General features: G+C 39.3%; 1 protein-coding gene across 1 annotated transcript in view; it reads left to right on the top strand.

The window, feature by feature from the left end:
• Positions 1 to 23949, top strand: part of EYS (eyes shut homolog) — a gene marked incomplete at both ends in the record, with an annotated part of 674316 nt that overhangs the window by 584048 nt on the left and 66319 nt on the right. Inside the window, 2 exons of the mRNA XM_081346243.1 lie at positions 6015 to 6123; positions 8273 to 8496. Coding sequence (XP_081202369.1) covers positions 6015 to 6123; positions 8273 to 8496 — 333 coding nt within the window. The remainder of the gene's footprint in view (positions 1 to 6014; positions 6124 to 8272; positions 8497 to 23949) is intronic.

Raw genomic sequence — 23949 nt, 5'->3', positions numbered from 1 at the left:
TCATTTTTCAAAAATCACATCCATGTAAGGAAATTCACTCTTCCCATGAAAAATATGCTTTTTAATTTTGAATTGTTTTTTTTATGACCGGTGAAATGGTTTTACTTTGTAAAGTTGCTTTATGAAATCCATAGATTGCAATCCAATTACAGTATTAAAAAAAACAGTGTTTGATTTCTTCCCCAATTCCTAACCCAGGTGAAATTATTATAGTATTTCAATTCATTGAAGGCAGTTGCATAAGCCTTTGAGCCTTGGTGGAGCAGTGGGCTAATGCCTCCTTAAGTAACACCAGCTGCCTGCAATTAGTGCAGGTTCGAGTCCCACCAGGCTCAAGGTTGACTCAGCCTTCCATCCTTCCCAGGTAGGTAAAATGAGGACCCAGATTGTTGGGGGCAATTAAGCTGACTTTGTAATAATGCCACTTGGGAGGGGTGTGAAAGCCCTAATAAGCAGGCATATACATAGAATGAAGGCTACTGCTAAGCTTGTAAGCCGCCCTGAGTCTTCGGAGAAGGGCGGGATATAAATGGAATTAAAATAAAAAATAAAAAAAATAAACCCAAAGTATCATTTTAGGGGGCTTAAGACTTCACAAAGTTTCTGAAGCACAATTTATAAAGAAGGATGGACATATCAATCAAATCTGCTTCATTTTACTTACTACTTTAGTGGCACAGTATTCTAGTTGGCTCTGAGGTGGGGTGTCCCTATAGTTGTTGTTGTTGTTGTTATTGTTATTGTTATTGTTATTGTAATGTTAAACATTTAGCTTATTAATGTGCTAAGTGTGCTCAGCCTTCCTTTTCAAGACTGCTTTCTGAAATGTCTGTGTAATCACACAATGCTGCAGGATTAAAGGACTCTAGTCCTCCTGGGTAGGATGTTTAGACCAGGCTGAATGAGAAAGGAAGAAGTGCAAATATCGGACATTCCTCAATTCTATCCTGAATTGCCATAGACAGCTTAAGAAAGATCCTATGATTCATTCGGAGGTCTTCTAGTCCAACCAGCTGCCCAAGGCAGGAGTCCAGTGGTGGGATTCAAGTATGTGAACAACCGGTTCTCTGTGTGGATGCCAGTTCTGGAAGGCTGTTGTGGACCTGGGCAGCAAAATATTAACTACCGGTTCTGCTGAAGTGGTGCGAACTGGCTGAAACCTACCTCTGCAGGAGTCCTTATACCATTCCAAATAAATGGTTCTCCAATCTTTTCTTGAAAACCTCCAGCAATGGAGCACCGGGAGACAGGCTGTTATCCATTGACTAATTGTTTTTCCTGTCAGGAAATTTCTCTTCGTTCCAGGTTGGATCTCTCTTTGACAAGCTTCCCCCCATTGCTTCTTTGTCCTGCCCTCAGGTGAAATTAAAAAGTGAACTTTTGGTAGAAGGGCAGAGGAACAATAGGCTGGCTGATGGCAGATACAACCATTCATTTAGTGATGGTTCAAAGTTATAAAAGCACTGAAAAATGTGGCTTACGAGCAGTCCTCACTTTGCAACCAGGACAGCATTCCCATGGTCATACGATCACAATTTGGTTGCTAGGCATCCAGCATGTATTCACAATGGCTGCAGTGTCCTAGAGTCATGTGATCACCATTTGCGACCTTCCCAGCCAGCTTCTGACAAGCAAAGTCAATAGGGAAAAGCCTGATTCACTTAAAGACCATGTGATACACTTAACAACTGCAGTGATTCATTTAACAACCATGGCAAAAAGGTCATAAAATTGGGCATGACACACTTAACAACTGCTTTGATTATTGACAGGAATGATGTCTCAGTTGTGGTGATAACTCAAGGCCTAGCTGCAGTGGTGGGATTCAGCCAGTTCACACCACTTCAGCAGAACCAGTAGCTACTTTTTTGTTGCCCAGGTCCAGAATGGACTTCCGGAAGTGGCATCCACACTGAGAACTGGTTGTTCACATATTTGAATCCCACCACTACCTAGCTGTATTTTATTCCCTTACTGGACAGTTGGAAGAGATCCTGGTGAAATCTTGGGGGAATTGTAGTTTTCCAAGGACACTGACCAGGTTGGCAACTCAGCATCTTGAAAATGATTCTAAAAGAGCAAAAGCAACAGAAATGCTTTCAACTTTGAAAAGAAAGAAAAAACATTGGAAAGAAATAACAAAGAAAGATTTTTTTTTCTTTTCCCTTTATTTACTTTTTTCTTGCTTCTTTTTATCTTCTTGATTAAAGTTTTAATAAAAATTATATACAAAAAAGTGCTTTCAATCTGCCTGTGAAATCAAGTGATGTTCAGCAACTTTTCCGCAGTTTTCACCAAAGGGAGGCAAAACAATGTTATTGTATTTTTTAAAAAATGCAGCTGAAAATTAAAACTGACATGTTTACCAGGAACACAGAAACACCTTGAAACATCAAAACAAGCTCAAAATTAAGAAAATATTACTTGCCATTTTGCCAAGTAACTGAAAATACTACTATTCATTTTTTCCCACTTGTCATCTTTCTTAGTATAAGGTCACTTTGTTATCTAGAATTTTTTTTAAAAAAAAATGTGTACTGAATTCAGTTGATCATTTGACGCTTCCCTCTAATTTTATCAACTAGTAAAAATGGAAATTAGATAACTGGCAGGCCCTGGAAAGTATGTATTAGGCTTATGAGTAATACATGGGATTGAACTGATACATTCACAACCTTCCTTTTTTCATTCTGAGGGAACCTGGGTAAAGAAGGCTAAAAGCAAAAGACTGATAAGGGCCAGAGGACCGTAATTAGAATTTCAAATACTGAAAGTGTCGCTTTAAAGAACGGACTTGTTTAATTGAAATGTGTAATCCAGCAATTCAGGAATCCATGGTCTGCCAGCTCATGGGAGGGGTGATATTTTCTGCTGTCAGGCCCTTGGATGTTGTATCCATTCAGCGTCCCCTTGTACACTGATCCAAGTTGTACACTGCTTGACCACAGAGCTCTGGGGGATGAAATTCCAGAAGAAAGACCTGGAGCGCTGTTGGAAGAAACTTAAAGTGAGTTTTTTAAGAGCTCATATTAGGGATTACCTTGTGGCGATAAGGGTGGCAAAATGTCACTATTTCTCTACGGTTGTTTCATCTGCTGATCCAACAGCCTGTTTAGGTGGATCTGGTTTCCACTTGGTAGGGAGGACCCCCGTGCATCTGCTGGGCTGCTGTGAGGACTATTGATTGAAGGCATCATTTCTCTTCCTTTCTCTGGGGCTGTTTTCATTCAGTGTTGGTTATAAGAAGAAAGGCAGGAGTTAGATCTTCTGTAATGTGCTGCTACTCTTCTCCCTGCATGAAACCACTAGGTGAAGTCACATGCTGGTCTGAAGTTCAATAGCATCGGTACACTGAAGATATTGTTGAAATTAAAATCTTCATCAGGTTCCAGTCCAAGCTGGGAATAATCAAAATGGAGACTGCTTTAGAAAAAAAAACTTATCTTCAAATCAATCCATCAAAGACTAAATGACTTTGGTAGGATTGCAGGTATTTGGGTTCTCTAGATTTGGAGATATTTCATTTTTTACCTTGGATGAGGGTCTCACTTACACATTCAAGGCTGTTGCACAATCTGGGGGTCTTCCTGAACTCATAGCTCCTGCTTTGGTAAGAAGCTGCCAGCTGTGGCACAATTTGCACAATTTCATCTGTGCCAGTTTCACCCTTTTCTAGAGGGGGAGGGGCATTGATACTCACATCCTGCTGAACTCATGACTTGACTACTGCAATGTGTTCTACATGGGAATGTCTTTGAAAACCATCCCAGGAGCTACTGCTGGTCCAGAATGCAGAAGCACAGGCACTAATGGGTATGTCTCAACATGCCCATTTTATACCTCTGGCTCATGATCTGCACTAGTTGCTACTTTATTTGTGGAGATTCTCAGTTATCCTGCTCACGGTTTTCCCAAAGGTGCTTTTTCAAAAGTCTTTTGTTTCTCTTTGAAGATGTTTTGCCTCTCATCTTCAGTTCTGACTGAATGGTGGATGATGGAAGGATTTATATTCCTTGCAGTCATCTGGTCATTAGCACTCTTTCTGGGAGTTGTTGAGGCCATTTGGAGGTTCATCTGTGCCCTCAGAATCACCTCAGAATCAGTGCAAATGGGTGTGGAACCTTCTTGGAACTGCTGAAAGGACTGTGTAGTAAACAAAAGATAGATAGTGTCGTATCCACCCCCCCCCCCATGAGAGTGGGCTGTTCAGTCTTCATATAGATGGCCTCTTTGACCTCTTTTTCAGACCAGCAGTTTGAAAGTTGCTAGTTTGCTTCTGATTCAAGGTGCTGGCCATTAGCCTACATGACTCTACATGGCCTAGGGACTGGTTACTTGAAGGACCAGCTGTCTTCTATAGTGTCTGCGTGATCTGGCAGAATTGGTGTACTTCAGATTCCTTCGGATAAACAATATCAGGACCCTTTAATGTGCTTTCCCTGTAGTAGCACTTGCCCGCTGGAATGAGTTTCCCCCTTAAGGTTTGAGTAACTTCCATCCTATTGTTATTTAAAAGGAATCTTTAAGACCTGGCTCTTTGCCCAGCTCTTTGGCAAGGGTGAGCAAAGCCTCCTTTGGATTGTGTGTTTATTTCTTTTTATCCCTGTCTGTGTTTGGTTTATCATTCTTGCCATTTTTTTACTTATCATTTTTGTCTATTGTACTGTTTTTAACCTCTCAGAGTCATTGGGAAGGGATGATGTAATTTGAATAAATAAATAAATATTTTTTCATTGTATGCACATAGATAGGGACATTGAGAATTGTACTGAAGACTGTTCCTCTGATTCTCTACAGGGAAGATAGGCAATAAGATTCCAAAATTCAGTGTGTGACAGTCCAGAAATAGGATGTATGTTGATATTAACATACCAAAAAAAACCACCCTAGTTCAGTGCCTTGATGTATTTTGGTGACAAGACATCCAAGGAGATATGGATCGTCCTGGCCTTAATGGCTTTCTCCTCATTTCATTGGGAATGGGGAAATAATATTCTCATGCAGATTGGTTCTTTCCATGAAGATGGATGGGGATCATAACGCACGCCACGGATTCCTGCAAGGAACTCATCATTGGGGTTCAGCTGTTAAATGGGATTTCCAAAAAGAAGCATGGAGAGAAAGAATGCCTTCACTGATCTGAGGGCTCTTTTTAATTAAACTCTTGCACATTATAGTATCTCATTTATCAACCCCTGAAATAATAATTAACACTCTTTTCCCTCTCAGAAAAATAATAACTAAGAACAATTACAAGAAAGCCCTCCTTTAGGGATGGAATTTTTGTCGTTGTTGAGAATATATGTAGCATTCCTATCCCCCTCATATTCACACGTTACTATTTTTACTGACACTCCCCTCTTCACATCCTTAACACAATATTGAATTATCAGATATTTAGTTTGCAAATGCCTTTAACTTTGATGTTTGACACTCCTTTGCAGATTATACACTGATAGCACCTTTCATGAGCTCGGATAAACCTTATCCAAGTGAAATCTATTTTCTTCTGGGCTTGTAGTGCACCATTGGTAAATGTGTGCAAGCCAAGGAGGTTACAGGGAGAAGATGCTTGTGTGATCAGCTATTCTCTTTGGCCTTTCCATCTGCTCCCCTTGATTTTAAAACCAAGCTCATGTTGCCTTGCTATGTGGCTTTGTTTTCCAGTCTTTTGAGAGTTTTGATTGATTGATTGTAGCCATTCTTCAGTCCTTTGATAAAAGGTGGATAATAAATCTTCCAGAAATTAAATACATACTGCCATTGCAATGCAATACATGTAGCCCCAAGCATTGGTTCTGGTTCATAGACTAAGTCAACTGAGCCGTCATCTTCTGGACTATCTATCTGCTAACCACTCTGTGTTCTTTTACAGGTATTGATGTGTGTGAAATGCCAGCTACCAGAATCAGGCCTGTCTTCCAGAATAAACATACCACTCATGTTGATGGCATGTTTTCACAGTCTTTCCTGTTAACTTCTCAAACAGTAATGAGTTCTCTGTTTCCTTCCAGCTATATGTTGTCTTCCGGCAGTCCTGAAGGTTATTGTCTGATTGAAATGGCTGCAAATGAAATTTCTTCTGTCCATCAGAGGCTCTCTCTGCCAGCGCAAATGACTCAGGTGAACTTGCCAAGCAGAACCTAAAATCAAATCTTAGCACATCTATTTTAATATCTCTTACAAAGCGCCTGTGATATAATTTTGAATTAGTTGAGGCATATTAATAATGATACTCATTTAAGATGCAGTCAACTGGGGGGAAATTCTCCTGCATTTCCCATTGCTGTGAAAAATATGGTTCTTGCTATAGTTTAATTTCAGTGGGGCTTTTAGGGGAGAACTCCCTAGTGGTTGTTTTAAGGAGCTACTGAATCTTTATGTTCAGTCAAGACAGTTGATGGATAGCTTACACGAAGCAGTTCATTTATGAGCAACGGGAATATATAGCACAATGATGAGTGTGTACATAAAGAGTGACACCTTTTTGCAACGTAGATAATTCCATATATGTTAAGATGAAATTCCTATCATCCCTAGCTCACACTCAATGGTTTCTATAATAATTTCCCCTACCCAACAAAAAGCTAGTAAAAGAAGAAGAAAAAACATTATTAAGGAGCAATTGTTATGCTTTATGTTAAATAAACATAGAAGCAAACAGTTAATGAAATTTATTTAGTTTACTTATATCTGCCTACCTCATAAAGACCTAAATATTAGTTGATTAGGCTATCCTATTTAGGAGACAAAAAAAATAAGGAAACTCAAAGTTAGTTTTCCCAAAGGTGCTTTTTCAAGAGGCAACTAGACTTGGTTTTTCTTTGAAGATGTTTCACGTCTCATCCAAGAAGCTTCTTTAATTCTTCTTCAGAACTAAAGAAGCTTCTTGGAAAAGAAGTGAAATGTCTTCAAGGAAAAACAAAGGAAGTCCAGTTGCCTTTTGAAAAAGCACCTTTGGCAAAACTATGACCTGAACAACTGAGGATCTCCATAGATAAAGTTAATTTTGTTGCTGTGTCGTTGTTTTTAAGAGTTTGGCTGCCCAGAAAGTGTAGGGCTTTATTTATTAATATAGCTGCTAATTTGGGAAGTAGATTCAGCTCTTACTGACCCTCCTTTCTTGGACAAAGACTTATGTAATCCTAGTTATTTTCTTTTTATTCCTATGGTACTCAAGTTCTTTAACAAGTGACTTGTCATGGGGCTTTTAGGTAAAAGTAAAGCCCTTTGCTGCTAATTTTCTACTTTGAATGCTTTGGAATATCTGCGGCTTCTTTGCTTGTTGTTGTTTAGAAGAGTCAGGTTCTATAATGCTTTTTTCCCCTTGACATTTTCAGACTTATGCAGAAAATGGACCAGACCAAACCTCGGCTCCCCATGCATTTCCTGCCCAAACCATTCTCAGTCAAGCAGCATATAAATTTAATTATCATTACTACTCTAATACCACACAGCAAAAAAGCCTGGAATGGTCAAAAGTCTGGACCAGGCCTGCTGAAATTTTCTTTTCAGCCTGCTTTAAACACAGAAGAGGACTTCTTAAAGAATTAATCGAAGAATCGTAATATACTGCTCAAAAAAATAAAGGGAACAGAAAATAAGACATCCTACTATTAAATACAGTACATCGTGTTGTTTAAGTGTTCCCTTTATTTTTTTGAGCAGTATATATTTATGTCCGTATTTTCTGACAACCTGCCAGATAGATTCAAAACTAAAAGGGAAGGTGGCCTGTCTTTGCAATTCTGGAATATACCACCCTGCAGAGAACTACAATATGAAACAATCCCATAGGTAAAGGTTCCCCCGCACATGTGTGCTAGTTGTTTCCAACTCTAGGGGCCGGTGCTCATCTCCGTTTCAAAGCCGAAGAGCCAGCGCTCGTCCAAGGACGTCTCCGTGGTCATGTGGCCGGCATGACTAGACGCCAAAGGCGCACGGAACGCTGTTACCTTCCCACCGTAGTGGTCCCTATTTTTCTACTTGCATTTTTTAAGTGCTTTTGAACTGCTAGGTTGGCAGAAGCTGGGACGAGTAACAGGCGCTCACTCTGTTACGCGGCACTCGGGATTCGACCCGCCAAACTGCCGACCTTCTGATCGACAAGCTCAGCGTCCTAACCCACTGAGCCACCGCGTCCCAACAATCCCATAGACAGAAGTAATTTACTTGACTGGGGTTCTTCTCTCGGATTTTCTTTTATGAACAGAAAAAAGTACACAATGACAGCCGTTCTTATCGGAACTTTTATTTGAATTATATTTTTTAGGTTACCTTTGGGCCCACATTTCTTGGAAATGTCCCTTCTCATCGCATAAACATTCATCCAAGTTCTGGACAGATTTATGGCTTCAGAGGCTGCATCAGAGAGTTCCAAGTCAACACCCAAGAACTCTTCATTATAGAGGAGGCATTGGAAGGACAGAACATTGACAACTGTAACGTTCCGGTTTGTGACTATCATCCATGCCGCAATGGTGGGACTTGCACTAGGTAAGCATAAAGTCATTGCAATTATATGTGTCAGTGCATTATTTGATTTATTCTTTGGCTTGTTTGCTTGCAAAGTTTATAGGTTGCCCTATGTCAGACTGACCAGAGGTAGCCCTCAACTTACAACAGTTCATTTAGTGACCATTCAAAGTTACAACAGCACTGAAAAAAATGACTTACGACTATTTTTCACACTTATGACCGTTGCAGCATCCCTATGGTCACATGATCAAAATGTAGTCACTTGGCAACCGACTCATAGTTATGACGGTTGCAGTGTCCCATGGGGTCATGTGATCACTTTTGGCAACCTTCTGACAACCAAAGTCAATGGGGAAGCCAGATTCATTTAACAACCACATTGCTAACTTAACAACTGCAGTGATTCCCTTAACAACTGTGGCAAGAAAGGTTGTAAACATGGAGTAAGAGTCCCTTAACAATTGCCTCACTTAGCACAAAAAATTTTGGGCTCAATTGTGGTCCTAAGTTGAGACTACCTTTAGTATTTTTCTATTGAATTTCCAGAGGTCTTGCTTGAAACATAGGAGTTACTCTTGTCTTTTCAAGATAGGTTCAGCTTAGGTTTAGTTCAGGGAGAGCTAAAAAGAATTGACCAGGGATGTTTAAGGGGAAATTCCTAATAAATGTTCCCTCAGAGTGAAGGGTTTGCACTTGGTTAACCTCTTAGGCTAAGGAAGGTATAAGAAGAGGGAGAGAAGCCTTTTTATTGCTTGTGCCCTAAGAAATGAATCTGAGGATGAACAGGCAGGAGGAGCCTGTGGTTGTGACCTGAAATGCTTGTGACATATTTATCTTCATGCCTACAAACAACCTGACATATGTTTACAGCAAAATAAGCTTGTGGCAGTCCTTGAAGGGAAAACCCAAAAGATTGGTATACTAAATGACCATGTTTCAGCTGATGACAGAGGATGAGGATTCATCAGTGCAAACTAAAGAGGCCAGTGATTGGTTGCAACTTTTTGTTCCAGTGAGGAAAACATTGGAAGGACAGCATAAGAAGATGTGACTACACAACAAGCTTAATGCAAATACAAAAACAATTGGGGCACATACACGAGCAGAGGAAACCGAAGGGGCAGAAGTGAACCTTGAGAATCAGAGCAACATAGCTGAGAAAGATTTCTTTACTATGAATGAGATTATATCTCCAGGAGCAGATTAATAGCATCTGGAGCTATTTTAGTGGAATTCTTATGTATTGACTTTGAGTTGGTGAGTTGGTGAAGTGTTAGATGACTAGAGGAGAGCAAGTATCTCCTTCCTCAAAAAAAGGGGGTGGAATAGGAAAATCCAGCAAACCATTCATTTAAAAAAAATTAAGAATTTTGATAAAGATATGGAGGGACTCTGTATTATATTTGCAGATGACACACCTTATGGCTATAACAAATAATTTAGAATATCAAAATATTCTTGATAGATTAAAGAAATGGGTTAAAGAATAGTTGGCTGCATGAAAAGATCTTGGAATAATTTGAGACTGGAAATGAACAAAGGAAATGTACTTTTAGGTATTATAAAGTATATTTTCTGAATCACAGAAAATAATTGCTTTATTTTGCTGCCAAGTCTGTCCAGTTCTTGGCATGATACTTTAAGGAAGATTCAGAAATTAGGTTTAGAGAATAACAGTGAGGATGATTAGAGGTGTATGAAGAAAGATTGAAAAAACAGAGAAAAGACAATTATGGTGGGGGGGGCGATTTGATAGCACAGTTCAAATATATCTTTAATAGCTTGAAAAAATGTTGCAGAGAAGGTCAGCATTTGTTCTCTCTCATTCCAGAGTACAAGTCACAGATTAATGTTTTCAAATTACAAAAAAAAACAGATTCTGTCTGAATCCTGGGGGGAAAAAACATCTTAATAATAAGAGTTATATGAACATGGAACCAATTACCCACAGAAATAGTGGTTTCCCCTTCATTGACTGTGTTTAAGCAGAATCTGGATAGACATTTCTCTGGGCTCCTTTCATTTGGATTTTGCACTGAACAGGTTAAACTCAGTGCTCTGAGTAGCCCTTCTGGCTCTATGATTCTAAAATATTTAAATATTTGGCTTATTTATCCCTTTATTCAAAAACAAACAGTATGCCAAAAAGATGTCATGGAAAGCATGGTCTTAGGAAAAGGTCCTTCTTCTTAGTGTTGAAAAGAGATGCCATATTCACACTCTTCCATTTTTTTAGTGGTCACATCTGAGACTAAGTAAATTGACTTACCTCTTCTGATGACCAGCCACAATGAAAATAGTTCAAGGGAAGACAAGAGATGCTTCCTTCCATCTTTTCTACTGCTGCAGCCTGACGGGAATGGCTGTAGCCAAGTAATCATCTATAATAGGAAAAACCCAATGGATCTAGTGTCATGGTTTTGACAGACAGAGACAAATAAAGCAGAATTCCAAGGCTTGGAAATTCCTCAAAAAACATGTTTATTAGTTATAAAGTATCAGCACAATCAAAAGTGAAATCAAATCTGAATTTCCAACTAAAAATTACCCAGTTACAAAGTTTAATGTCCCACCCACAAAACTATGCAATCAACTATGTTCCCCAATAGATTCACTTGGTAGGCTTTTTTATACAAGGCCCAGTCCCTGCTCTCGGGAGCACTAGATGACCTTGGTTCCCATGGGACAGAAGTTTATTTTGACTAGCGAAGCACCTGGGCAAGCCCCCCCCATTCTATGTGGCAACCTAGAATGAGGAGAAAAATGGCGGCAGCCAGGTTCATTCTAGAGTTGGTATTTAGTTTGTCTGACTTGTTAGAAAAAAGGCATGCTATTTCTTCATTGCAGTCCAAGCTGTTTGAAATAGTGAAACCCAGAAACTCTTTTTCGTTTTTTTGATTGGCTAAAATATCTCTATTTTTAATGAACAAGAACTGTTTACAATGATCGTGCCACTTCATGTGACACAATTAGGATTAATCCTAATCTAAACAATGCCAAATGAAAATTGCCAAACTCAGCAGTTAAGAGGGAGATGATGCAGGAATTTGAATACTGTATATTTGTCCCAGACACAATTATTTCAACTGTTTTTGAGAAAATGCTTCTGGAGGCTTGAGGTGTCCTATATATATATTAGCATGCCAGCTTGCTGATTTATTATCTCTCATCGATTTGGAGCTAAATTTAACTTATTTTTGAAAAATGATTATATAATCAATTTGATTACAAAAACAAAACAATTTCTAGTAATTTGTAATGTTACTAGCCTTTACAAATTAATTGTGTGGGGGGGCATCTCTTCATTATTTGGAGAAACTGGGGCATCAGCAAAACCTTTCTAGCAATTTCATTTCTAAAAAACAAAAATCCTTATAGGATGTTAAATAAGCAATTAAGCTATCAGCTAGAAACATAGATCTTTCTACCACAGTTTACCATAGTTTATGATAAAATTATTGGAAGTTCAAGGATAAAACTGTAAGCTATCCATCACAGGCCAGAAAGAGCCAGAAAACTAAACAGCCTAAAATCAACACAGAAGTATAACGGCTCTGAATATTCAAAATTTCAATATTTAGATGTGAATCAATAATTGATTCAAAGAATAACAGACAAGGGTAAAAGGATTTTTCTTTAATCTTTCAAAGCTAAGTCATACAATACATAGGCCAGAAATCAATAAATGATTAAATGAGGAGGTATCATTTAAATGATTCCTCAGCTGTAGTCCTAAGTATGCTGATGTAGGAATAAATCCTACTGAATGGGGTAGGTGGAATATGCTTCTGGCTAGACCAATTGATTGATTGATTGATTGTGGATGCTCAAAACAAGCAAAACCTTGTTAATCACAGTTCTACAAAAGTTCATAAACTAGACTGTACAGCAGGAGGTCTGTGAGTTGCTTTCTACATTTGTAGAAAGGATTTTAGGTGGCTGGTTCATTAGATTTAAAGATCACTATAAGCATGACACCATATTGAAGCTCAGTCATGTGAGTGAGCTTCTGCTAACAAAAAGGAGGCATGGCGGTCACATTATTCTGAAAGATACTCCCAAATCTATTATCTTGTGATCAATAATGCACCTATCCATCAATAAGGGCTTATGATTTCATCCAAGAATGATTTCACCCACATAATATTGCTTAAATAGAAAAAGTTCATTTGGTAAGATAGCTTATGACACGTTTTTTAGAAAGGAAAAATCACACTTGGAGGTCCCATTTTATTGAGCTAACACAACTTCATTCTATTGCACAATATTTCAGCAGTTGCATTCAGGCAGCAACATATGTGTACATTTTCCTCATCAGTGCAGATATACTTTCTAAAGTTATTTCTTTATAAAAGAAAGAATTGATGGTGAAAACTAGATTTAGCTGTATTTGGTATTCTTTTTATACCATGGCTAATTATTATGACTTAAAATTGGGCTGGGTGGATCCCATTTTTACATCCCCCACCACCACTGCTGCAGGGTGTTGCAGTGGTGTTAGGGACATTAAGTGGGAACAGCGGTGGTGGGCAGGCAGTAAGGAAGTGTTGTGACTCAGGGCCAGCCTGTGGGTCCGGCAGCCGGCTCAGATGTCTCGGATGACTCAGATGAGGGGGAGGAGGAGAATGTGGAAGACGAACTGGTTGATGATGGCTTGGAGGCTTCGCAGAGCCCCCAGCCGGGGCCCTCTTCTCAGCTGCGTGAGCCCGATAGTGCGGAGGATGATGACCCACAGCTGGCCCTGTTCAAGGACGCCCGACGCAGGAGGCAGTCGAGCAGGAACAAACAGAGAAAGGCTGTGGGACTCCTCGGGAGGAGGCACAGGGAGGCCACGCCCTGAACTCTAAATAAAAGGAGTGTTTGGGGAAGGGCTGGTTGCTGAAAGCAACCCTTCCGTTTGAGGATTCAAGTTCCAGTGTTTTTGTTTCTTGTTTGTGTAATAAATCTTGGCAGACGCTTTGCAGCCTCAGACGCTCTCCAGTCTCTACTGTTTGAACAGGGGTTTGCCTTATTGCAAGGCCGGTAGCAGGCTGGTTCAGAACAGGAAGAGTCGGAGGCCAGGCACATCACATTTTCAGACACCCCACCACTGCTGCTGCCGCTGCCATCACACAAACCTCCAGGAGTCCAGTAGTGGTCGTAGTATGTGTGAAAATGGGATGTGCCCAGCTGCCGCTACCTTCCCATGGCCCACCCCACTCACTGCCACTGCCGCCAAATGGCCCGTGGCAGTATTGGTGGGGCCATGAAAATGGGAAGCCTCTGGTTGCCATCAATACTCTGTGCTCTACCCACATACCAGCTCTCCTTTCAGCTGCCTACAAGTTGCCCCTGCAGTGAATTGGCCATGCTTAGTTGTCCTATGACGACTTGGTAGCAGTGAGTTGACAGAGGCAACTTGGCAGTGGCGAGTTGGCTGCAGTGAGCTGGCCAAGCCAAACTGGCCACATCTAGTTGCCCTAGGCCAGGTGAGGAAAAGCTTTACCATTTTACAGGTTGTTAGTCCTGTCCGATCATTTATAATAGATTAAGTATGGAGAAGAGGTTGCGGTGTGTGTCCTCTGATCACATATTGCTTTCCCTATGTCCTACCAAGAGAGGAATCCAGGACTATGTACTCTATGCAAATGTGCTGGTAACAAAGGCTAGAAGGATTACTATTGGTCAGTAGGTCATCAGGTGCTAAAGAGTCAGTGCCATTGGATTCATACCTCCAACAAATCATATGGATTTCTGAATGTAGAAAAGAGTGAAATATAACTTCAATTTCTCACTTCTATAGAATTATTCTGTCAAATTGAACTTGGCCAGCCTAGCAATCTCTCTAAAAGTAGATTGCATGTCATGAAGGCAGCTCATCTTCCATACTGCACAGATCATTAAAAGAGCTGATAAAATATCTACAAATCCCTCGCATCCTGGACATAAACTGTTTCAACTCCTCCTTTTGGGACATTGCTATAGGCCCTATAGTATAGGGCATTGCATGCCAAAACGATTAGACACAAAGATAGGTTTCTTCCCCCATACCATCACTCTGCTAAGCACATAATTTCTACAGTTCTAAGTATATTTACCCATGTAGTATGGTGTAGTATTATTATTATCCCTCTCATCTCTTCCACTACCTACTCTAATGGTATTATTATGATTATTATCCTTTGTATTATTATTATTATTATTATTATTATTATTATTATTATTATTATTATTATTATTATTATTTTGTTTTGCATGTACATTGAAATCTTATGCACTGGAGACAAATTTCTTGTGTGTCTAATCACACTTGACCAATGAAGTATTCTATTTTGTTCTGTTCTGTTCCGTTCCGTTCCGTTCCATTCCGTTCCATTCCATTCCATTCCATTCTTATGATTATTCTGGTTCCAATATATTCAAAAGCTTCAGGACGAGGAATCCCTAACAATGCTACCTTATATGGATTTATTTATTTTTTGCTTTGCATTGTTTTTGGTCTTAACTGAATTTTGACAAGGCTGTAAAACAAGAAGCTCCAAACTAAATAAGGAAAAGTACTATTACTCTCTTCATATTACCATGCCTAATAGCTGTATTTTCTCACACACATAATGCAGAGGGAGGGAAGGAAAATTAGCAAAAATGTTTCCCCAAAGCAGAGCAGTATCAGGGGTTTTTTTTCCCCAATTACCTGTGCTAATATTATGTTTCATATAGTTCCAATACATGGAAATTCACTTTGGGAGTCAAACTCTTAGAATGTTCATTATGTACTGAAAATGATTTGTACTGCAAGCCTTGAAGCTCTTCTAACAACAGATCAGATATTCGGAAAACAAGACACACAATTCTTCCAGTCTGTATGTGAATAGACAATGCGGTCAGAAAGCCCCTGACATGGTTTTCTAAGTGATTTTATTACTAACATCCTTGCCAGTTGGCACGTGCCAGTGATTAATTTGGAATGTGAAAGTGTCTTAAAATCTCTGGAGCCTCCTTCTGCAACTGAGATTGCTATGTTAGTGAATTACAAGAACGTCACCTGATTTTCTAACAACCCAAGGTCCGGGTTTTGTGGAAAGAAATCTTTAATATTCTTGAATGTTGTCTGCAGAGTAGCCTGTGGACTGTAAAATAAATGGAAAGTCATGGATTTTCCAGGGAGTCCATATGTAGTTTTATCATGCCACCTCTGCAGCAAGTTCAAACAAGCTGAGGTAGGGCATGAAGAAGAGAGAAGGTTATCTCCATCTGCCTGTGGCTAATCAGGGACAGAGAATACATTTGCTCTGATCAGTCTTTCTAGGCAAAGGAAGCATAGCTTCCTGCTCTGGTTCTACAAGGAAACAATCTGCATTTTTAGCAACACAGCTCTCTTACCTGGCAAATTTATTTTAGGTTCTTTGTCTGGAACTCAATTGTAACTCAATCCAGAAATGCTGAAGGCTGACTGGCAATGTTTCATTGCATTTGACCCTTTCAGATAATGCATTCCTTCTGGGAGGAGAAGTCAGCCACTTTGAGGCAGGGGGTATGTGGGTGGGTAATTCAATGTCACTGACTGGAACAATTTGATGAGAAAATGCTAATTATGTCTCATTCATTCATTCATTCATTCATTCATTCATTCATTCATTCATTCCTAAGAAAGCAGAAACAGGCCCCATACATCTATGGTATACTCACTCTTAGGACAAAGGTATTTGCTTCTTCTGTCATTAACTTCCATCTACAGTCAATGAGAAAAACTAATAATTGTGGAAATGCATTGATACTGACCCAAAATAGAGGCTAGAGCAGCATTATGGCAGCTTCTACAGGTCTCACATCACATGTACATCCAGCAATAAATAGCAATGTGGAGAAACATGTTCCATTATCTTTGAATATGGACTTATCTAATCTGATTAACTTATTTGTCTTTATTTTCATCTTTCTAACCAAAGGCACGGTACAAAAATGCAACAGCTAGTCAAAATATTGCACAAACCTGCTTTAGGGCAGATTGTGGCTTGAAACAGAATATCAGAAGTAGTATAGGCAAAAATGTATAGTTCAAGAGAAACAAGCAATAAAATGTATACCTGTTTTCATGGGGGACTGTACTTTAATAAGGTGAAGCATTAGGAAAACATGTATTTCAAACTCCTAATTGGCATACTGCATACAAATTGAAGAAAATCCCATAGCTCATTAAAAGGATTAGTCCAGCCACAGCTGCAGGCTCTAGTCAGTTGAGAGAATAACTACGGTAGTCAAAAAGTTGAAGCTCAATTCTATGATAGCATGCTGATTGTAGACCTAATTTGGTGGGATGGGGGAGAAAGGAGACTTAAAATGGTTGCCAGTTTGTTGGATGGATGCCAATAGATCTTTAGTAACTTATTATTATTACATTTAGTATAGGTACTTACAAAAAGTATTTGCTTAAATCCATTTTAACTTAACTTTAGCTCTTTTCTGAATGAGCTGCATTGCATTTTTTGAAATCCGTCTTGAGTATGTATTCAACCATGAAAACTGGCTTGGTGTTCATTTCATTTGATTGTTCATTCATTTTGTTTTGTTTTTATCTGCTTTATTTTAATTTTTTTATCTGCTTTTCAAAGTTGGCTTGTATCCTACCAAGCTCTTCTGTAGACTTGCTTGCTCTGTTCCACTTCCAGTCTTTTTGCCCTGAAAGGGGCAATAGGACAAGGATATTTTAGAAAGAAATTGCTTAGAACGAAACCAGCAGCCTGATGCAGCGGGGGGACTGAGTAAATTTAAGCTATAGAAAAATGAAAAATTGAGTGAAATTGACCTTGACATCTTTGTCCAACCTTGTAACAATAGAGCACTGCGATGAGGAAAGATCTTGGCAATACTACTCAGGAACTGCTTTCAGGTTCATTCCCAGTATCTCCAGTTAGAAATAAGTTTTTAATCTTCCCAAAGTGAGTTTTGCAGGATATAATTACAGAATGTTCAGTGTCATAGGAAGATGTATCAATCAGGCAAGCATTTTTATTTATATTATCTCTCGTATTGCTTGTGCAAGTGAAATATTTGCATTAGCTACTGGTTTTTTTTTACTGAATTGCATTATTATTTTTGAATAGTTATTTGTGTTGAACACTGCCTAGAATATCCTGTTGTGAAGGGTAGTTTATTTAGGAGGCAATTGTGGCCAACACCGAGAGATGGAAGCAATGATGGAAGGAAGAAAATGCTTTCTGTCTTCAATATTGTAATGAAATGGACTCAACTGTGAGTTATGATTAATGTTTGATTAGATTCAAGTTACATATTTACTCCACTTATGTTTGTGTCTCCACTTATGTTTTATTGTCCTCAACTGAGGCAGGTACCAAGGGGTTGGTATGGACTATCTGCTGCCCTGGTAATTTCTATGTTTTGCAGAGCAGCATGTCAAACTCGCAACATCACGTGATGTCGCGCGATGTATCGGAGCTTTTTCCCCATTGCCGGCAATGGGGTGGGTGTGGTTTCGTCACAACGCGTCCAGCCTGTGGGCCGGCAGTTTGACACTCCTGCCACTGTAGGAGTGTCAATCCTATTAGGAAGAAAATGTTCCAGACTTTTTGGACTCCTTTAGATTCCATCATCTTCCTTGGGTGGACTATAGTGATACATCTCCAATCCTTACACAGAGGACTAGTTGCTTTAATCAACTGGATGTGGTCTGAGCATGATAAGGAATCAGAGCAAAATCACTTACTTTCAAACTTCTTCAAACTTCAAACTACTAGGGGGAAAAATCCTAAACGTCGTATGCATTTTTCCATGAATGGATTCAGTCAGATTAATTGAATTACAGGGAATTCTCACATAACTGCTGCCACTGGCACCAGCAACTCTGTCACTTGTTAAGAGAAACAGTACCTGACCACAAGTTTCACTGTGATTGTTAAGCATCACTCAACTACAATGTGTGATTTTATTTCTTGATTTGTCCAGTTGACTACTTCTCATTTTTGCTCGCAGGTTCCAAAATGCCCAAATTTCAGTCATATGACTATGGGGATGTTGCAAAAGTTGGAAAATTATTTTTTCAGCGCTATTGTACCTTTGAATGGTGATTAAAGAAGGCAGTCATTAAGCAAGGTCTAGCTGTATTTTAATTATTCTCAATAATTTGGAGTTTCACTTTTGGAACTGCTTGTGATCCCACCAGCATTTCAAGACGGTAATGTAGTTGTCTTTTATTAGCTGAAGATGTTAAGTTATAAGAATAGCTAGGATTTCACTTTGGTATAAGAATGTGCATATGCACACATGACTTTTAAGTTTATTATGGCATACAAGCTATTTAGGTATTTCAACAGCAATTTTGATCAAAGTTTTGGGTGTTTTAAAAACGTATGAAACCTATTTGGCCAAAGTAAAAGAAAAGACAAATAACTGTGGGACAAAGCAAGCTGATATATTCCATAGTAAATTATCATTATGATGATTCCTTTCAACACAAATTCAAAAGGGCCCTATAACTAATTCATAATTGATTTCATACACTGCAGAAAAATGGATAACTGCTGAAAATGTTAGGGCTGCTATTTTTTTCGCTAAAGATTTGATAGTAGGGTTCATTGTGGCTCCTATTTTGTCTTCCTTTTCTCCTGAAAGGAAGAAAATAATTGGTCAGAGGTCATCTTATAGGACAAATTTTTATTAAAGTTTAGAGTGAAAGATTCTATCTTTGCCTGTGGTGCTTTTCTGAACAGAGGTCTTCATATTATGTGGATAATAATATCCCATATTTAGAACATCTCAGCAGGAGTGGGTGGGGGAAAAATAATCTTAAAATGAAGTCTGTCCTTTTCTCTCATTCCCCCCCTCCTAAGAAATTAGTTTACATTTTTAGGAAGCAAGAAAAAGGAACAGAGACATATTTTTTACCCTTAGATTGCCTAGCAAATCCTGCTGACATGGTACACATTAGTACTAGGAATCAAAATTGCCGGGGGCTTTTTATTCACATTCAGCTGTCTTATACAGAAAAAAACAATAATGCTAGCCATGTTTTGGATGAAGGCCAGAGTCCCATCCAGCATTTGCAAGGCTATCCTCTCAGCTGTACTTTGTAAGGCAAGAAGGGCTGATATCAGAAGGGTAGCAATAGCAGGAACCAATGTGCAACAGCACAGAAGAAGTGGATCCTACAACTCAAGGGGCAAATGCTAGAAACAATTCCCAGTGGTTAACCAACAAGGTATATGTAGTATCAAAGCATCCACAGTAAGCAAACAACAAGGCTTAAGACTCCAGAGGGGTGAAATCCTAGAACCGTGGTGGCGAACCTATGGCATGTGTGCCACAGTTGGCATGCAGAGCCCTCTCTGTGGGTACACGTGCCGTCACCCCAGTCCTAGGCATTCAGCTGGGTTTTATAAAACCTTTTCACTTTAAGCCTCCGCCGCCATGTGGAGAAAAAAAAAGTTCAATCAATCAATCAATTTCAACTTCTTGAGGGGAAAAAAAAGATCTCGCAAATTTGGAATTGATTGATTGAACTTTTTAGTCCCACCCAGTCTACCGTTACCACCAGAGCCACGGCCACCCAATGGGCCACACCCACCCAATGGGCCACACCCCCTAGCACCCGACGATACATAAGTGGGTTTTGGTTTGCAGTTTGGGCACTCGGTCTGTAAAAGGTTCACCATCACTGTCCTAGAAGACCAAAAATAAAAATAAAAATGGTATCATTTGGTAGATTCCAGCAAACAGCAGACACCTCTGTGTTTTGTAGGATGTCTGGTCTATTTGTTAGTTTCTTCAGCATTCATAAAATAAGAAATTATTGCTACTGCCAGAGACCGCCACCGCAGATTATACCGGTAATTAGTTATTTTTTCACAGGTACAGGTCTCTGAATAACATTTTGGTATAACAATCAAGAGTTTGTGCTATGAGTAGGAGGGAGGCTGGCACTTTCTTTGTCACAGGCAGGCCTCAACATGAAACAAAGTGTGTATTGCCAGGTGACAATTGTTTCTATAAGGTCAAAAACATCAAAAGTAAATTGACCTCAGGTGAATATTGTTGCTGTCTTAGGCCTTTAACTACAAGTGACCACTGCCACACACATCTGATGAAAGATAGCTATGGGGTGACTGTATTGAAATGCAAAATGTATGGTGGGCAGATTGTTTTTCCAGATGTACACAATTGGCAAAGAATGGGAAAATTGTAAGAATAAAATATGGTGTGACACAGGTGGAACTAATATATTTATTCCAAAAAAATATGTCAGAAAAGAAGGTGGAGGCAATGCTAAGAAATAATAAAACAAATGCGAAAGTGTATTTGTTTGTTTTCTGAAACTATATCCACCACCAATAGATATGATGTACTGTTCATCATTTTGAACGTTGGCAAGAAACAGGAATCTGCATGCCAAATTAGGTCAAAGCCACTGATATGCTAAAAGTAGAGGATGATTTGTGATGTAATTAAATGGACATTTTTTGCTCTTGAGCACTTGGTCTAGTTTGTGGGGGAAAATGCATAAATACTGTATAAAATGGACAATGTGAAATTTGAGCAGGCCCCGAACAAGGAGTATATATTGGAGGTGGTGGATATAGTTTCAGAAAACAAACAAATACACTTTCGTATTTTTTTTATCATTATCATTATCATTATAGAGTTTGCAGAATTTTCACTGCACAAAATTCCAAGAAATTACTAAGGATACCTAGCTCTAAGACAGTTGATTCAAGCTGAACATTTGATACAGTTTGGACAGCTACTGTACCAAATTTTAGGGCTCAATTTATTGGCAGGTCTGTTTCCTACCTTTTAAATTAAGCAAGCTGCCCAGGAAAGGGGTATCTCATCATTTGTTTCACACGAAAGCCAATGAAGAATCTTCCCGAGACCAGGAGATACAGTCCCGAAATCATGCTACCTAATAAGAAAGAGGACTTTTTGAAATGGTGTGCTGCTAATGCGGACACTCAGTTTAAAACGGAAAGAGCTCCAGGTCACCACTGAAAACAAGATGTAGAGATATTTAGGGAAGCTTATTAGCATTTTAGGGAACAAAGGATGAAAATTTTATTTTCTTTATTGTTTTAAACGTTTTACATGGTATTTTATTGAATGACTGTAAGCTGCCTAGAGTCACCTCAGTGAGAAGGGTGACATAGAAATTTAAATAAATAAAGGATGGATGGATGGATGGATGGATGGAAGGACGGATGGAGACAGACAGACAAACAGAGACAATAAGTTTCTCTCAGGCTCTGAAGAGGAGGTTACTATGGAGTCTGAGATTTGATATACTGATCCCTTTCAGAATGTCACCCAAGTACCTATCTGCATGAAAGCTAGTCTGCTGCTGCAGTTAAGGCATCAGACTAGAACTGGAAGACTGTGAGTTCTAATCCTACTTTAGGCAGAAAGCCAGCCACTCTTTCTCTGTCCAAGGAAGGAGGCAAGGGGAATCCACTTTTTGAAAAACCTTGCCAAGAAAACTGCAGGGACTAATCCAAGAAGTCACCAGGAGTCAGTAACTGAAGGCTTGAAGGCTTCAAAATAAATAAATAAATTGGTCTGCGTGATCAGGTTCTGTTTTATATATCATAAGAAAAATGCTACTGCACTAGCATCCTTGAGTGGTGTAGAAAAGATATTCTACACCATCCATACAAATTTTACAAATTTAACAAAATTTGAGAATTTTAACATTTAGCATGCTTTGTGTAGGGGGGTGGGTGGGGGTGGGGGTGAACAACAATTAAGAAATTGTTGTTCTGATTTTTTGCTATTATAAGTGGCAAGCCCACAGTTTCTGAATGTAATGATTGTTTTCTTCATGGATGCTTTATCTGCAGCTTGCAAAGGATATCAATGATATGCTTCATGTGACCTAGGAGATTCTGTACACAGGGTCATGTTGTGCCTTGCATCTGGGACATGGATGGGATGCCAAGTTGGTGACTGATGCTTCCTTGAAGCAGTTTACAGTCAAAAAGAAACTCCCAGCCTGCTCACACCCTCAGGATGCTTTCTTTAAAGATAGAATAAATGTGACATATCTGTACTGCAAGCAAAAATCCAATGAAAAAAATCTAGTAAGGTTTTATCAGCTTGTATCCATAGGCAAAGAAGAACAAGAGGGACACAATTGGCCCTCTACAAATGCTCTACGAGAATTTGGGAGACATATAAAGCTATTTTGGTCTGACTAAAATTAAAATGTTTCCCTTGAGGGTCTTTTTAAGTCTCATCTTAACAATCAGGATGTAAGTTAATGTTTAGAGTGCGCGCAAGCTGCATAGAAACACAATAGACATCACTGTGTCACACAAGAAAATTATTAGGCCATCGTATCCCCAGGACTGGCTGATGCTTTAGGGAGAGAGGACAGAATGACTGACTCTATGAAGTTTGGCATTTTAAAAGAAAGAATAGCATACTCTTTATGAAATGTATCCACGATCATCTCAGGCAAAAGCAGGAAGTCAGCAGATACCTTAAATCAGGGGTGTTAAGCTGGCAATGTCATGTGACATGTTGTGACGTATCTCGACTTTTTTGCCATTGCCGGCAATGGGGTGGGCGCGGTTTTGCTATGATGCATTCGGCCCATGGGCCAGCAGTTTGACACCCCTGCCTTAAATGGTGACGATGACATCATCGTGTTCCATATACTGAGCTACATATTATAGCTATCATTTTCACCCCTAACAGGTAGATAAATTGTTGGGTTTGATGATTTGTATCTGGAAAAAGAAGTAAGCCAAGATGACAATACTGAAAAAAGGCAGGACTCTGCATACATTAAGAGTGAAGCCATTTGAAGCGGGAGGAAGGAATTTTGTAATCTTATATATTTCTCACAAATGAAGGCAAATATATGTGTCCCAGGATAATGTTGCAGGATCCAATCTGGGCTGGTCACCGGGACCAGAGGTTTAGTCTTCCAAACTTTCAGACTTGTGCTGGAGCCCATCCTCAGGGAACTTCTCTCTTACAGAGTGTGTGCTTTGGGCTATTTGGTGTGCAATATAAGATAAGATAATCTTTATTGTCATTTTTTTACTGTGGGCACATCGGCACACATCAAAAATGAAATTTAGTTGCCCACTCTCAAAGTGAAACACATACATGACCCACACCTAAAACATACTACATACAACATATGTATAGACCCACACCCCTACATATACATAACAATAAAATATTAAATACTGTCCATCTTGAATATATAATGGAAGGAGGAAGCCTGAGAGTTCACAAGATTAATGCTGTATGGAATGAAACTATGGCTGAATCTGGATTTTCTGCTACGGATACCACGAAGTGGTATCCATTTATATGGTGTCTGTTTGTGTGTGGCTTTTTAGTTGTTGATCAGGGTACCAGTCATCCAGTTGTTGATTGGGGTGCCAGCCAGCTATCAACATCGCAATCAATTATTAAAAAGCCACACAAAACCAGGCACCATATAAATCCCACAGACAGAATAGCCCAAAGCAC

This window comes from Vipera berus (genome assembly GCF_964194415.1).
Source record: "Vipera berus genome assembly, chromosome: 1".
NCBI lineage: Eukaryota > Metazoa > Chordata > Lepidosauria > Squamata > Viperidae > Vipera > Vipera berus.
This window is presented reverse-complemented; position numbering and strand designations above follow the sequence as displayed.